The sequence below is a fragment of the Sprattus sprattus genome (assembly GCF_963457725.1).
Source record: "Sprattus sprattus genome assembly, chromosome: 16".
In the NCBI taxonomy this organism is placed as follows: Eukaryota; Metazoa; Chordata; class Actinopteri; order Clupeiformes; family Clupeidae; genus Sprattus; species Sprattus sprattus.
The window spans coordinates 10659445-10675276 of NC_137914.1; the positions used below are offsets into that span (position 1 = coordinate 10659445).

At 45.4% G+C, this 15832-nt stretch overlaps 2 protein-coding genes across 2 annotated transcripts; both read left to right on the forward strand.

Annotated features, from left to right (window-relative positions):
• Nucleotides 1-695: 695 nt before the first annotated feature.
• Nucleotides 696-1772, forward strand: LOC308377178 (olfactory receptor 1G1-like; the record flags this gene model as incomplete). Its single annotated transcript, XM_080853762.1, has 1 exon — nucleotides 696-1772. The coding sequence occupies one exon, from the start codon at nucleotides 696-698 to the stop codon at nucleotides 1770-1772; it is 1077 nt and encodes a 358-aa protein (XP_080709888.1).
• Nucleotides 1773-11035: 9263 nt separating this feature from the next.
• On the forward strand, nucleotides 11036-12112 carry LOC308377179 (olfactory receptor 4F6-like; the record flags this gene model as incomplete). Its single annotated transcript, XM_080853763.1, has 1 exon — nucleotides 11036-12112. One exon carries the CDS (start codon nucleotides 11036-11038, stop codon nucleotides 12110-12112), a length of 1077 nt encoding a protein of 358 aa, XP_080709889.1.
• Between the last annotated feature and the right edge of the window lie 3720 nt (nucleotides 12113-15832).

Sequence of the window (15832 nt, forward strand, 5' to 3'; positions counted from 1 at the left end):
GGACAACGAATACATATTATAATTATCATTACTATATATTACTTTTTTTTTTTTACATCGGTTGCTTGGGGCCCCTGGGCAGTTGCCCGTTGCCCATATGGTTAATCCGGACGTATAATGCATGCACGAGGTGGAGCTGACGCTGAAAGAAAGCAGGCTCTCTTGGACTGGAGGGAAGTGTTTCATGTGACATGACAGTGAAGATGTATTGCTTCCTCGACGATTGTATGAAAGGAATTCAATAGAAATAGATTGTATTCTTCTAACACAGTAAGAAAATGTTTGATTCATATGCGGTGCCTGAAGATGCTCACAGAAGGAATGTAAGTGTTAAATAATTGTACCAATTAAAATCAGTAGCTGAATAAATCATCACTTGAGTTTTGAGAATTTGGCCAGTGTCTTATCACGGTTTTGCAAATTTTCAAAATTGGCGAGTGTCTTATCACGGTTTTGCAAATTTTCAATATTGGTGTAACTAGCATTGCCAACTTCTAGTGGCTATTAGTCAAGCTTTTACATTAATTTAAGATACTTGTTTATTCACTTATTATTAGCAGCGAGTCTCACTGTCTCTCTTCCCACTTCTCTCCATTTTTGTCGCCAACTTTCATGGACGCATCAACTAACTGCTGCGCTTGGGGGGAAACTAGCAGAAAGACCTCATCAGTACCGTCAAGTGTTCTTTGCGCTTCATGGTGAACGGACAGGAGAACGCAACGAAAACAACGACGGCAGAGCTCGGAGAGTGCGTCTTTAGTACGATGCTTCCGTCAGAAATAACAGTGCAAGCGCTCATGTGGACGATAGTGATTATCACCTTAGTCGCGGCATCTGTCAATGCACTCACGCTAGTAGGACTCAGGCACTCGGAAGTTCTCTCCTGGACCCCGCGTTTTACTTTGTTAAAGAATCTTATTTTGAGTGACGTCCTTATCATTATCACACGAGGACCCACCGTAATCTACTGTTTGTATCAAAGGACAACGTTGTCTTTAGGGAACTGGTGTTTAATCCAGTATTTTGTGGGCACAGTTTGTATTTTCAACTCACTGCTCACTGTCACCTGCATGGCTCTAGAGCGCTACTTATATGTGTGTCATGCCATCCACTACCTGCGCATCCTAACCTCCCGGCGTATGTGTGTCATTGTGAGCATCACCTGGCTGCTCTCTGTGTGCGAGGCGGTTGTCAGTATGAGCCTTCTGCATCTGGGGCGAGAGCAGGGCATCCACTTGGAGGGGCATACAACTTTCGGACTCCTGTGTGAGCCGGACACCCTGGAACACTCCATGGGCAACCCTCGGGCAGCGGCCATTTTCCGGAAAGTGTCGGGATTTTCCGTGACGATGGCCTGTCTGGTGAGCTACTCGTTCTCTTACATGCGCATGTACCAAGAGGCGCGCAACGCCGTGCAGCCTTTCCTTCAGGTGAACATGCGCGCGCGCAAGACCGTGCTATTCTACTGTGGCATGCTGCTGCTCCAGCTGCTGCCCGCGTTTGTCAAGATCACCTCAGACGCCATCTCGGAGCTGGAGGGCACTGTGGCCATGGTGCCCAGCACGTTCTCTGGGTTGACTCCCTCGCCAACAGCCCGAAGTTTCCACATTGTGCTATTACTGCTCATTCCAGTGCCACCTTGTATCAACCCCCTCATCTATGGCCTGCGAAACCGTGAGGTCCACCAGGGGCTACCCAAAATTATCTGGTGTAAAGGCAAGCTCAGGTGTATGGATGGGGGCCAAAATGCATCCAGAAATGTAGAAATATAAAAACGAAAGTAGTTAGATGGCTGCCAACAGCATTCCTAACTCTGACGAATCAATGCTGCTGAGAGAGCAACATAAATTGCAAATCATGGATACAGGGCTCTGTATGGAGACCGCTCTGTGTTGATCTTGTTCAGATAGGCCTATGTTGAATTTAGGTAAAGTGTCCCGCAGCCAAACAGCCATCACTACAAGGGGCAGAGTCTGTATCTTGTTCAGACAACCTCCCCTGGATGTATGCATTGACTCTTTTTACCAGCATATAATAAGAATAAGTCTGTTTTCTGCATTGCCAAGTGTCTACCTATAATTATATTTATTAATTTCACTAAAGAATTTTGCTTTTATAAATAGATGCATGTATATCGATGTTTAACACAAGGGGCCCTATCTTGCACCCAGCGCAATTGACATTGTCACCGACGCATGTATCATTCCTATCTTGCACCCGGCGCACAGCGCGATTTTCCCTCCAGAGGCGCGCTTCGAAATGAACTTGCGTCGACATGGGCGGGGGCGGAACAGAGAAGGCGTTTCTCTGGCGCAAGTGGTATTTTGCAGTTTCAAAACAACGCCGTGCGCCGTGCGCCATTGACCAAAAAAAAGCTGGTCTAATGTGAGGCGCAATGTCTAAAGTCTGTAACGCGTATTCAGAACGCTATTTTAAGGGCGCATGTGCTTGCCCGCACAGTATAGGACCTGTAGGCTACACTTTACTTCTGTCGTCTTCACGAGAGATTTACACCAATTGTTTGGCAAGCCATATATAATTACAAGGAAAATAAAGTATTTACCACATGAGGAAATCATTTTGATATCCGTATCCAAGACATTTAAAAACTAGGCATACATCTAGCGTACACAATTGACCCAAATGATTCAGGTTAATTGAAGCTGCGTGACATTTGATTTATTGTATGGCTTTGTTGCATTTATTTAATGCCAGTATTATTATAAATCTTGTAAACTCATCTCTGTGTATGTGGACTTTATTTATGTACCTTGAGTTTGGTCAGCTGGTGCACTGGCTTGGGTGCCGATTTCCATGCCCCCAAATCCCTGCACGCTCTCAGGCGTGAGGGTAGACGTGGCGATGTCCTCTGCTGCCGTCAGATCCTGGGTCGAGGCAGATCCACCTCCCGTGAAGGCACGAGAACGTGTGTTACCTTCCAGCTTGGATGTCCCACGTCTCCGGACGTCATTATAGCGTTTTCGGCAACGTTTTCGGGTGCCCCGTTGCAGAAACAATCACGGCAATATCTTGACATGCTTGCTTGACTTTGCTTACTTTTGGAGGGTTTCTAGCATCCCCATATATATCTATCTCCCGGCTTTTTACAAAGCCATACAAGAAATCAAATGTCACTCAGCTTCAATTAACCTGAATCATTTGGGTCAATGTGTAGGCTACATGTATGCTTATTTTTAAAATATCTTGGATATGGATTTCACAATGATTTCCTCAAGTGGTAAATACTTTATTTTCCTTGTAATTATATATGGCTTGCCAAAAAATTGGTGTAAATCTCACGTCGGTCTCCTCGGCTGTGAACTTCTCCGGTCTCCCACCAGGTAATTCCGCCATCAAAATAACAAGCCGCTATGGACTATGCGCTTCTCGCTCTTAAAGGGAATGTGAAATGACGCTCCGATTGGTTTATTGCATATTACGCCCAAACCACACCTATGGCTGAGTAACCTCCTTTGGACCAACCCTTTTGACACTTGCGCTGGACGCAAGTGTGTTTTTTCCGCCGTTAAAATAGCAACAGCAACTAGAGCCGCCCACACAGCTACTTGCGCTTGGCGCCGTCCTACTTGCGTTTCTGATCGGCAAGATAGGGCCCAAGGAGTTAAACAGTTTGCCATACAGTATTTCTATGGTCTTTATGACTGCAAACATTCCTATGTCTTTCTATGTATTAATGTTGTGTTATGTAAGATTTAGTTATATGAAGATGAATCTGTCTGTTGTGTTTGGTCTGAACAGTATCAGTTAACAGTATTGTATGCACATTTTCAAACTTTGACAAAGGTCATTTGAAAAGCTATCGGTTATTAGTGTCTGCACAAAGGTTGATACATTTCACACACAATAAATAGTGTGAATCATTACACACTGCAGCGCTTGAACTTCTTTCTGAACAATAACAGTTGGCCTTCTTATTGATATAAATAGGGTATGTGGCATACCCCCCATTTTGTCTTTTCTTTGGTCCCTTTTTATGATTTTGTGGCCTTTTATTTTATTTACTTACGATGCTGTTGCATGTTTTTGCCTGTAGATGGCGCTGTTAGACCACAGTTGTTGCAGTTTGCAGGACGGTTAGGAAAGAAAAAGAGCTAACCGGTGGAGAATTGTCGAGAGAGAAAAAGGAAGCAGTCGTAGATTGTGAAGTGAGATGGAATATTTGGAAATGTATTAATAAATGAAGACAATCTTTCCCAGCACACTGTTGAGAGTGTTACTTTCTTCAAGTGTGCAACAGGTATATAATTCTAATTACAGTGCATGAAATGCCCTGTATTGTTATTCCTAGGCTTCTTCTTCTTCTTCTTGTTACCTTTTTCTGCAATTAATTCAGCCCGAACCGCTTAACGTAGAAACTTCATTCAAACTTTGTCGCGTAGGTCTTGTAAACGACACTTATGCAATGTATTTTTCACTTTTCTAAACTTTATACTTTTTAAGATATTAAACAAAAACGAATATACATTTCTCCCATTGACTTACATTGGGCCATTATGACATCATAATAGGGTCTTTAAACTGGCTTGCACCTGTGCTTTACTGACAGCTGCGCCAAATCAAAGGAACCACTTCTCTCTCTGTCCCTCTCAATTTAACTGTAACTAGGAACATTAAGACACCATCCATTCTCAATTTTTTTCTCTCTCCATCTTTCTCTCTCAGTCTACTTTCTCTCATACTCAATCTCTCTTCTTCACTCCATTTTTATCTCCTTTTTTCAATATTTTCACTCTCTTTTTCTCTTTCACTCTTCTTTCCTTCTTTGACTCATCTTTCCTTCTTCCACTCTTCTTTCCTTCTTTCACTTTTCTTTCCTTTCTTCATCTCCTTTCTTCTTTCCTTCTTTCACTCTTCTTTCCTTTTCTTCTTTCCTTCTTCAACTATTATTTCCTTCTTTCACTCTTCTTTCTTTTCTTCTTCCACTCTTCTTTCCTTTCTTCACTCTTCTTTCTTTTCTTCTTTCACTCTTCTTTCCTTCATCCTCTCTTCTCTCCTTTCTTCACTCTTCTATCCTTTCTTCTTTCCTTCTTCTACTCTTCTTTCCTTCTTTCACTCTTCTTTCTTTTATTCTTCCTTTCTTTACTTTTGCATTTCATGCACTGGTATTTCCTTCATGAAATGCATTTTCTAGTTTTGTAATGAAATATTGTATCAGGTTCACAGAGACTTCATGTATTAAGTACAAATAAAAGTATTTTCTTTTTTACAGTTCAGTTTCAAATGTCTCCCAAAATCTTTCCTCTATGTTCTGCAGAATTTCATATAATTTAAATGCATTTCATACATTACCTCTTTGATATACTGAATATATTTTATAAATGACCTACCTCGCATGTTGAAGGGCATTATGCCACTGTCACGACCCAGCCTGGTCTGCCCTGCCCCCTGCTATCAGTGCTCACTGTTTTCCACAGCTGGGTAGCAGAGTCTGTGCAGGGTGCCCGCAGGTGTGCCGATTGAGGGCTTGATGAGCTCCACAATAAGAAGGCCTTCGCGCAGTGTGCAGGAGGCTCCCTCTCCTCAACGTGTCGTTTATGTTGTTTATTTGGACATATGAACTCTACTTAGACACATGCTTGCCACACTTTTATTTCTGACAATAACACTGACTTTTCTATTATAGAACTGGTCTGGATCCACTGGTCTGGATGTTTTTGTGAACAGAGATCTGTAACGCCTACCAGAGGGGAGGCGTTTGAAAAGTTTGTTTCTGGGGTGTGAGGGGTCTGCAGTGATTTTTCCTGCCCGTTTCCTGACTCTGGCGGTGTATAGGTCTTGGATGGTGGGCAGGTTGGCACCGTTGATCTTTTCAGCAGACCTGACTGTCCGTTGGAGTCTGTTCTTGTCCAGTTTGGTGGCTGAACCAAACCAGACGGTTACTGAAGTGCACAGAACAGACTCTATTACTGCAGTGTAGAACTGGATCAGCAGCTCCTGAGGCAGGTTGTACATCCTCTGTTGGGCCTTTTTGATGATGGTGTTGATGTTGGGTTCCCACTTCAGGTTCCTGGAAATAGTGGATCCCAGAAACTTGAAGGATTCAACAGCCAACACAGTACTGTTTAATATGGTGAGGGGGGGCAGTGCTGGGGGGCTCCTCCTGAAGTCCACTGTCATCTCAACGGTTTTAAGCGTGTTTAGCTCTAGGTTGTTGCGACCGCACCACAGGGCCAGCTGTTCAACCTCCCGCCTGTATGCAGTCTCATCATCATCACGGATGAGGCCAATGACTGATGTGTCGTCTGCAAATTTTAGGAGTATAACAGATGGGTCACCTGAGGTGCAGTCGTTGGTGTAGAGTGAGAAGAGCAGTGGGGAGAGCGCACATCCCTGAGGTGCACCAGTGCTGACTGACCGGGTGCTGGATGTTGTTTCACCCAGCTTTACCTGCTGCTTCCTGTCTATCAGGAAGTTTGTGATCCACTGACAGGTGGAGGCAGGCACAGTGAGCTGGGTGAGTTTGGTGAGGAGGACTTCTGGGATGATGGTGTTGAACGCTGAACTGAAGTCGACAAACAGCATCCTTGCATAGCAACGTATGAGCAACAGCTGGCCCCAACTCACTACCCATTCACCGTGTGACATGTACCCGAAGTTTTGTGTTGCGAGTGGGCCGACATGAGCCATTTCTATGAACTATGAATAAAGATAATCATTATTGATACAAATCGCCTGATTGTTCGGAGTGCTTTTGCCGGACCAGACCGGGGTTTAGTTAAAGGCGCCCAAGGCAACATTGCAGGCTTGAGACTCGAAAAATAAACGTTTAATTTCTAGTCTTTTTTAGACGTAATAAGTTTCAATAACTCCATACCATTACATATCGACATTCAAGGAGCAAAGATGAGACGTCGTTGTGGGGTGAGAACTAATAGAAAATCACACCGCCGGTGGGGAGAGGCCATTTTTATTTTTTTCAAATCTTGCATCTTGCAAATCTCACTGTTTTAACGCCCAAAGTATCAAATAATGATGCAAATGTGCTAATATGGTGAAGTTAATGTCAATATCATAAAGATTGTCTTATCCAGAATATTTCCATTTTGATGCCCTACTGTTGCTTTGGGCGCCTTTAAAGGTGGTGGCAGCTTATATCGCTGGCAACTTCCAAGTAAACTTCCTAGTAACGCCATCTAGTGGCACTAAAGGAACTTATTACCCACTCAAATCCGAACTGAGGGCACAGGAAATAAACGCTCCCAGTACCGGTTATTTCAATACGCACACTACGCACGTTGCGTAGGGCCCCGCAAATGTATTATTTATAATAAAGGCCCCGTGGGAGAAAAAAAAAACGTGTCAACGTAACTGTCCGTCGCGGACGTCAGATAGCTACCCATGCGCATCATTGCATCATCAGTGTAGAAAGATGAAGCGGAGCTATCCCTCGGGGAATGAAAAAAGGAAGAGGAAGGAACTTGAAAATGAACTGCGGGAGCAGCAGTCAGGTAAAGCCTTTAACTCTCCTCTCCTGGTGGGAGAGAGGGAGGGACAGTCCGTGATAGACCTACAGGGCGGTGAGCCCTTGGGGATCCCCGGTCTCTGTGTGCGTCTTGCTAGCTTCTATAATTTTAGTTGTAGCCTTATAGTTACAACTGCACTTAACAAAATGGAAAGTAATGGATACATATTGACTAAGATTGAAGTTTGTTTGCTTGGATAGCCCACAGGCAAATATAGACGCAGATACGATTTATTCTTGGTGAATAAATAAAACTCGTGAAATATTATGACAATGGTGCTAAATAATAAACACTTATTAATAGAGTGAGATCATACCGAGAAATATCAAACTGTTGCTTGAAGTTTTGGTTTGATGTTTCGAGGTTAGTACGTTGTTTATTAGGCTATGGCATTTTACTCTCCTTTCATTTTATAAAGACACGGTCATTGTAAATCGAAAACATGTCGTTTTGTTAAGCTCAAGTCTTTTCACGACTCAATTTGTTTGCCTAGCAACCACTTCAACAGAAAACGGACAATATGGATCTGCTAAATAAAATGGTTGCAATATGCAATATATTTAAAGGGGGGGATGAGTGGAAGCACTGGGTGTCAGGTGCGACGGTTGAAAATTTTGGGGGTTCAGTTAGGAGGGCCCCTTGGCAGAATTTTGCTTAGGGCCCCATGGAGGTCTGAACCGGCTCTGAACGCTCCCAACCAGGGACTGATTAACGAACGGGCCTACCGGGCCCAGGCCCAGGCCCAGGGGCCCATGAGCTCAGGGGGCCCCGGAGCCAGAGCCTCCGCGTGACGTCGCTGTTATTAACTTTGTATTGATATGATGATTTGACCCGATGCGCCGTTGGCAGTATATGCTAGGCTTAAGTCATTCATGTCAGTAACAGGGGCCCCAATAGTCCTACTCAGGGATTGATTACCGAACGGGCCTACCGGCACCTGGGGCCCCTGAGCTCAGGGGGCCCTAAGCCAGAGCCTCTGCGTGAGGTGGCTGATATTTACTTTGTACTGATAATATGATATGACACGATGCGCCATAGCCGGTATATTCTAGGCTTAAGCCATTCATGTCAGTAACAGGGCCCCAATTGTCCTACTCAGGGATTGATTACCGAACGGCCCATGAGCTCAGGGGGCCCCTAAGCCAGAGCCTCTGCGTGAAGTTGCTGATATGCATCTCTCATTTGTGGTTTTAAAAGGTGTATTTGGTTAATTTGCTAATGGCTTTAATTAAATGTACCTATGCTTATTTGTAAACTTTGAATGTGCACCAGGAGCGTAAGTACTGATATTGAAGTCAACACGGAAGGTTCGTACGGAGACCAGACGCTATTTTTTTTGGTTTTCCGATTATGTGGAGGGTAAAGCGGCAACAGTGATCAAGGATGACAGTTGCAATGACACCTTGTACTATCTATTCCCTCAAAATGGCAAACCTGTCTATCATGGTTTCAAATTTTTAGGGAGAAATCATCAGTAGCAATTAAGCAATCAATAACACAATTATATGCTTATCGTGCATACACTAGGCTATATAAACTATTAAAAAGCCAATTCAATAAATTAATAATTTCTTATCTAATTAATTTTTTTGTCATATACAGATATGCAATGGTTTCTGGGTAATATGTAGCCTATCTTGTTCGCCAATGTCAAGTGTCTATTTGATCATGTGACGATACGATTTAGCTGGTTTAGGCGCACAATCTGAACGTCAAGAACTGAGCACAGTCAGAGGGACAGTACCGCCGATCTCGGAAACCAAAATGCATTGGGTTGGCCCAGACTGAAAGACGGAATGAAATGGAGTCACAGGCTGGTAATGGCCAGGCTACCGAAGGTGGATGTTACGGAGAAAACGTTGACCTGTTTACTTTCCCAATACAATAGCCAACGTATCTGATTCGACCGTTAAATCCAACACATTGTTGGTAAAATATATATAGCCTATACGAATACGGCGCTGTTTCTATTTGGGTGCGTGTTTTTTTGAGCGCATTTTTTATTTATTTTTTGCAAGGTGTGTGGGGGGGGGGGGGGGGGGGGGGGGGGGGGGGCTTTAACATGTCCACGCCCAGGGGCCCGTGGTTTCTTAATCCGTCCATGCTCCCAACAACGTGCTTACGAATGTTCCTTGGATTTTGGGTAAACATAAAAATAAAATAAAAAATACTGACGGAGGGGTTGTCAATGAGTGCATGAGTGCGGTAGCTGAAACCTTGAGGGAAAACAAATTTAGTTTTATGAAAAAATCAAGCAAATACCTATCCGCATCATCAGCCACAAAGAAAACTTAAATATCAACCTAGGATGTGGCCATTAATAAGGCACCATGTGTAGACTTTGTAGATGCAAAACACAATATCGCCTAGGGCAACCAAAGGGCTAGAGCTGAATCATAACGCAAGTTAGACATTGTGATGTTCCCGACCTCTGCTAGGAAGTTTTCTTTCCCTGGCTGGACCTATTTGAATTTGTATTGAATACCCCTGCAGTAAGCTATCTTGTCTAAGGTCACATTGTTTTGCAAATTGACTAATATTTTCTTTGTTACGAGAAAATCAACAGTATTTTCATACAGGATTAGTGATTGACGTGGCATAAGGCAAGCCAATTGGGAACCTTAGCAGCATAATTTCCTAAACGCTTCAAACTTGTCGTAGGGTTTATGGGTTAGCGGGTCGTCAGAGCCGTAAGAATGAACACATTTGCTCTGTTGAAGAACTAAACCATTACCTCCATCCCACTTATTTAATGTAGGTGGAGCTGACGCAGAAAGAAAGCAGGCTCTCTTGGACTGGAGGGAAGTGTTTCATGTGACATGACAGTGAAGATGTATTGCTTCCTCGACGATTGTATGAAAGGAATTAAATAGAAATAGATTTTATTCTTCTAACAGTCAGAAAATGTTTAATTCATATGCGGTGTCTGAAGAGGCTCACAGAAGGAATGTAAGTGTTTCTCTTTAGTTGTCCTTGATGGTACTATCAATTGTGTTAGTGAGAATTGTCTAGTTTTTCTATGTGATTCTGTACTTTGTTTTCTGTCTGTGGTCCTGTTAGTTTTGTCCTCTGTCCTTGTATTTTCTGTTAATGTTTTCACTTGCTGCCTGCCACTCTTGGCCAGGACTCCCTGGAAGAAGAGCCATTGTGGCTCAATGGGACTTTCCTGGTAAAACAAAAAAAGTTTTAAATATTTATACCAATTAAAATCAGTAGCTGAATAAATCATCACTTGAGTTTTTAGAATTTGGCGAGTGTCTTATCACGGTTTTGCACATTTTCAAAATTGGCGAGTGTCTTATCATGGTTTTGCACATTTTCAATATTGGTGTAACTAGCATTGCCAACTTCAAGTGGCTATTAGTCAAGCTTTTACATTAATTTAAGATACTTGTTTATTCACTTATTATTAGCAGCGAGTCTCACTGTCTCTCTTCCCACTTCTCTCCACTTTTGTCGCCAACTTTCATGGACGCATCAACTAACTGCTGCGCTTGGGGAGAAACTAGCAGAAAGACCTCATCAGTACCGGCAAGTGTTCTTTGCGCTTCATGGTGAACGGACAGGAGAACGCAACGAAAACAACGACGGCAGAGCTCGGAGTGTCCGTCTTTAGTACGATGCTTCCGTCAGAAATAACAGTGCAAGCGCTCATGTGGACGATAGTGATTATCACCTTAGTCGCGGCATCTGTCAATGCACTCACGCTAGTAGGACTCAGGCACTCGGAAGATCTCTCCTGGACCCCGCGTTTTACTTTGTTAAAGAATCTTATTTTAAGTGACGTAATTATCATTATCACACAAGGACCCACAGTAATCTACTGTTTGTATCAAAGGACAACGTTGTCTTTAGGGAACTGGTGTTTAATCCAGTATTTTGTGGGCACAGTTTGTCTTTTCAACTCACTGCTCACTATCACCTGCATGGCTCTGGAGCGCTACCTATATGTGTGTCAGGCCATCCACTACCTGCGCATCCTAACCTCCCGGCGTATGTGTGTCATTGTGAGCATCACCTGGCTGCTCTCTGTGTGCGAGGCGGTTGTCAGTATGAGCCTTCTGCATCTGGGGCGCGAGCCGGGCATCCACTTGGAGGGGCATACAACTTTCGGACTCCTGTGTGAGCCGGACACCCTGGAACACTCCATGGGCAACCCTCGGGCAGCGACCATTTTCCGGAAAGTGTCGGGATTTTCCGTGACGATGGCCTGTCTGGTGAGCTACTCGTTCTCTTACGTGCGCATGTACCAGGAGGCACGCAACGCCGTGCAGCCTTTCCTTCAGGTGAACATGCGCGCGCGCAAGACCGTGCTATTCTACTGTGGCATGCTGCTGCTCCAGCTGCTGCCCGCGTTTGTCAAGATCACCTCAGACGCCATCTCTGAGCTGGAGGGCACTGTGGCCATGGTGCCCAGCACGTTCTCTGGGTTGACTCCCTCGCCAACAGCCCGAAGTTTCCACATTGTGCTATTACTGCTCATTCCAGTGCCACCTTGTATCAACCCCCTCATCTATGGCCTGCGAAACCGTGAGGTCCGCCTGGGGCTACCCAAAATGATCTGGTGTAAAGGCAAGCTCAGGTGTATGGATGGGGGCCAAAATGCATCCAGAAATGTAGAAGTATAAAAACGAAAGTAGTTAGATGGCTGCCAACAGCATTCCTAACTCTGACGAATCATTGCTGCTGAGAGAGCAACATATATTGCAAATCATGGATACAGGGCTCTGTATGGAGACCGCTCTGTGTTGATCTTGTTCAGATAGGCCTATGTTGAATTTAGGTAAAGTTTCCCGCAGCCAAACAGCCATCACTACAAGGGGCAGAGTCTGTATCTTGTTCAGACAACCTCCCCTGGATGTTTGCATTGACTCTTTTTACCAGCATATAATAAGAATAAGTCTGTTTTCTGCATTGCCAAGTGTCTGTGTCAAGCTATTATATTTATTAATTTCACTAAAGAATTTCGCTTTTATAAATAGATGCATATATATCGATGTTTAACACAAGGAGTTAAACAGTTTGTCATATACAGTATTTCTATGGTCTTTATGACTACAAACATTCCTATGTCTTTCTATGTGTGGAAAAGGCGGTATTGCACCCCCAATTCACACACGGGACGGGACGCCACAACCAAGGTTCGAAGGGTAAAAAGCAAGACGCAGCTCAGCAGTTGAAGTGAGAAAATAGTGCCGGTTTATTTTACAAGTGCGAAGTGCAAAAATAATAACAAAAGAATAATAAAGAAAATACTTTAGAAAAACAGAAATCAAACCGGCCCTTCATAGGCAATACACAACTCACTTTTGGTTCAGGTCATTAACCACAGCCTCACAGCAAGCTGATGTGTTACACACTGGCAACCCCGAATCTCTCCTACCCAGTCTCCCCACAAGCTTTAAATAAGCCAACCAATCAACTACTAATTGGGAGAACTCACCAGGATAGGTAAATCAATACAGACAATATTCACAGAACAACAATTACAAAAGCCATAGAAAACACATTTAGCATAATAATATCACATCATATAAATATACATATTCATACACATTTCCTCATTCACTAATAGTCTTCAAATACATCACATCAGTAATAATAATCATACCCGGAAGTATTCACGGCAACTCAGCACCCCTCTCCATTAGCAAATCCCAATTACCCTGTCACAGGACAGAATAAGGTCCTAGCTCCAATGTGGCTCGCGTTTCCACACGGACCAGGTTGCGGACGGACCTAGGAGACCTGCAGTTGACTCGTGAGTTGTGTTGCGTGTGTTTGAATAACTAACGAAAGTATTGTGAACGGAATGGAATCTGTAACTGAATCAGTGGGTACCTCACTGTTCGCTATGGTGTTAAGTAAATAAATGAAGTTTATTGAACTGACGTGTGTTGTGGTTGTTTGTAAAGTTAGCTTACCGGAACGAGCTGTAACTGACTATAACTCCGCTTTGAAACGCTGCCGCGGCTCCAGCTACCAGGTGTTGAATTATGGGAAATGTAGTGTGGTCATCAGGTTACGTGTGACGATGTGTGTGCAAACTCAGGGCTAGACGGTAGCTACAGGGAAAACGCGACCCTCGCTTTTCACATTTCCTCCCCCCTCTAAAGGGTCGTCACTAGGGTGACGAGACAGGAAGTCTGCTACTGGGTTCAGTTTCCCCGCCCTGTACTTGACCTGAAACTTGTATGGCTGCAGGGACAAAAACCATCGCGTAATGCGTGCATTAGAGTCTTTCATTTTACCCAACCATTGCAATGCCTTATGATCAGTCTCAAGTAAAAAGTCTCTTCCCAACAGATAATATTTAAAAGTCTCTAGAGCCCATTTCATCGCCAGGCACTCAAGCTCCACCACAGAGTATCTGGTTTCACGAGGGAAGAGCTTACGGCTAATGTAAGCCACGGGCTTCTGTTCTTCGGCCTCCCCTTGGAGAAGAACGGCCCCAAGTCCCACTCCAGATGCATCGGTCTGCACCGTGAACTGGCTCTCAAAGTCCGGACTCTGCTCTGTGAACCAGTGTTGCAATGCTGCTTTCAGGTCCTGGAACGCCCCCTCATGCACCTCCTCCCACCTGACCCTTGTGGACCCCGACTTCCGGGTCAGATCAGTGAGAGGTGCAGCGCGGGTAGCAAAGTTTGGGATGAATCTCCGGTACCATCCAGCGAGCCCCAAAAAAGACCGGACGTCCTTCTTGGTCTGGGGTCGCGGACAGTCCCGGACAGCCACCAACTTATCCTTTTGAGGCTTAATCACCCCGCCACCGATGATGTGCCCGAGGTAACTAACCTCTGACTGAGCCAAGGCACATTTCTTTGGCTGGATTGTCAGCCCAGCTTCGTGGATGCGACGCAGCACCTCTCCCAGATGCTGCATGTGCTGCCCCCAGGTGGCGCTATAGACGACCACATCGTCCAGATAGGCCGCTGCAAAGGTGTCGGTGCCCTCCAGCACACGGTCCATCAGCCTCTGGAAGCATGCAGGCGCCCCCTGCAGGCCAAAAGGCATGACCGTGAACTGGTAGAGACCTTGAGGGGTACGAAAGGCAGTGTAAGGCTTAACTCCATCAGCCAAGGGAACCTGCCAATACCCCTTGCAGAGGTCAAGTGTGGTGACGAATTGCGCCTTTCCAAGCCGTTCTATGAGGTCCTCCAACCTCGGCATTGGATAGGCGTCGAAGTTGGACTGAGCGTTCAGCTGCCTGAAGTCAACGCAGAAACGGAGGGTTCCATCTTTCTTTGGAACGAGAACCACGGGGCTACTCCAGCCACTGTTGGACCGCTCGATGACCCCCAGCTGCTTCATCGACTCCAACTCCTCCTGGAGTGCAGGCAACAACCGCTCTGGGATACGGTACATCCGCTGTCTCACCGGCTTGGCGTCTTTGAGTTGGAAGTCATACTCCACCACTGATGTCCGCCCTGGCTGCTCAGAAAACAACCCTTCTGGGATGATAGCTCGAAGCTCCTGCGCCTGTTGAGTAGTCAGGTGTGAGAAGTCAGGCTCCGTGGTGGGGACCTGCGCAGGGAAGTACTGCTCAGGAACGTCCTCATCCTCCCCCACAGCTTGCACCATCAGCTGGTGGCTGAGTGGCAACTCCCGTTCGTGCCACTCCTTGAGGAGATTGATGTGGAAGGCCTGCCTGGTCTTGCGCCTCCCTGGCATCTCCAGCTCGTAGGTCACTGGCCCCAGCTGACGAATAATCCGATATGGCCCCTGCCAGCGGGCCAGAAGCTTGTTCTCTGTCGTCGGCAACAGCAAGAGAACCTGCTGTCCTGGCTCGAAGCTCCTCTGCCGCGCTGACTGGTCGTACCACCGGACTTGGGTCTGCTGGGCCTGCCGCATGTTGTCTTCCACCAGGCTAGCCATCTCCTGCAGTTTGTCCCGCATCTTCAAGACGTAGGTGAGTATGCCGTCATTCTCGGTGGGTCTAGGATTCCCCCAGGCCTCCCGCAGCAAATCCAGAGGGCCCCTGGCTTGACGCCCGTACAACAGTTCAAAGGGCGAGAACCCTGTGGACGCCTGCGGCACCTCCCTGTAGGCAAAAAGCAGATACGGCAGCCACTGGTCCCAGTCCTTGCCATTATCAGCAACAAACTTCCTGATCATGCCCTTTAAGGTTCTGTTATATCTCTCTACCAGCCCGTCCGTCTGAGGGTGGTAGGGGGTGGTCCTGATCCCTCTTATCCCCAGTAAACTATAAACTTGTTTCATGGTTTTGGACAAGAATGCAGTTCCCTGGTCTGTGAGGATCTCATGTGGTATGCCTACCCTAGATATCAGTTGCAACAAAGCCCGTGCAATAGCACTAGCTGTAATCTTGCGCAAGGGGAATGCCTCTG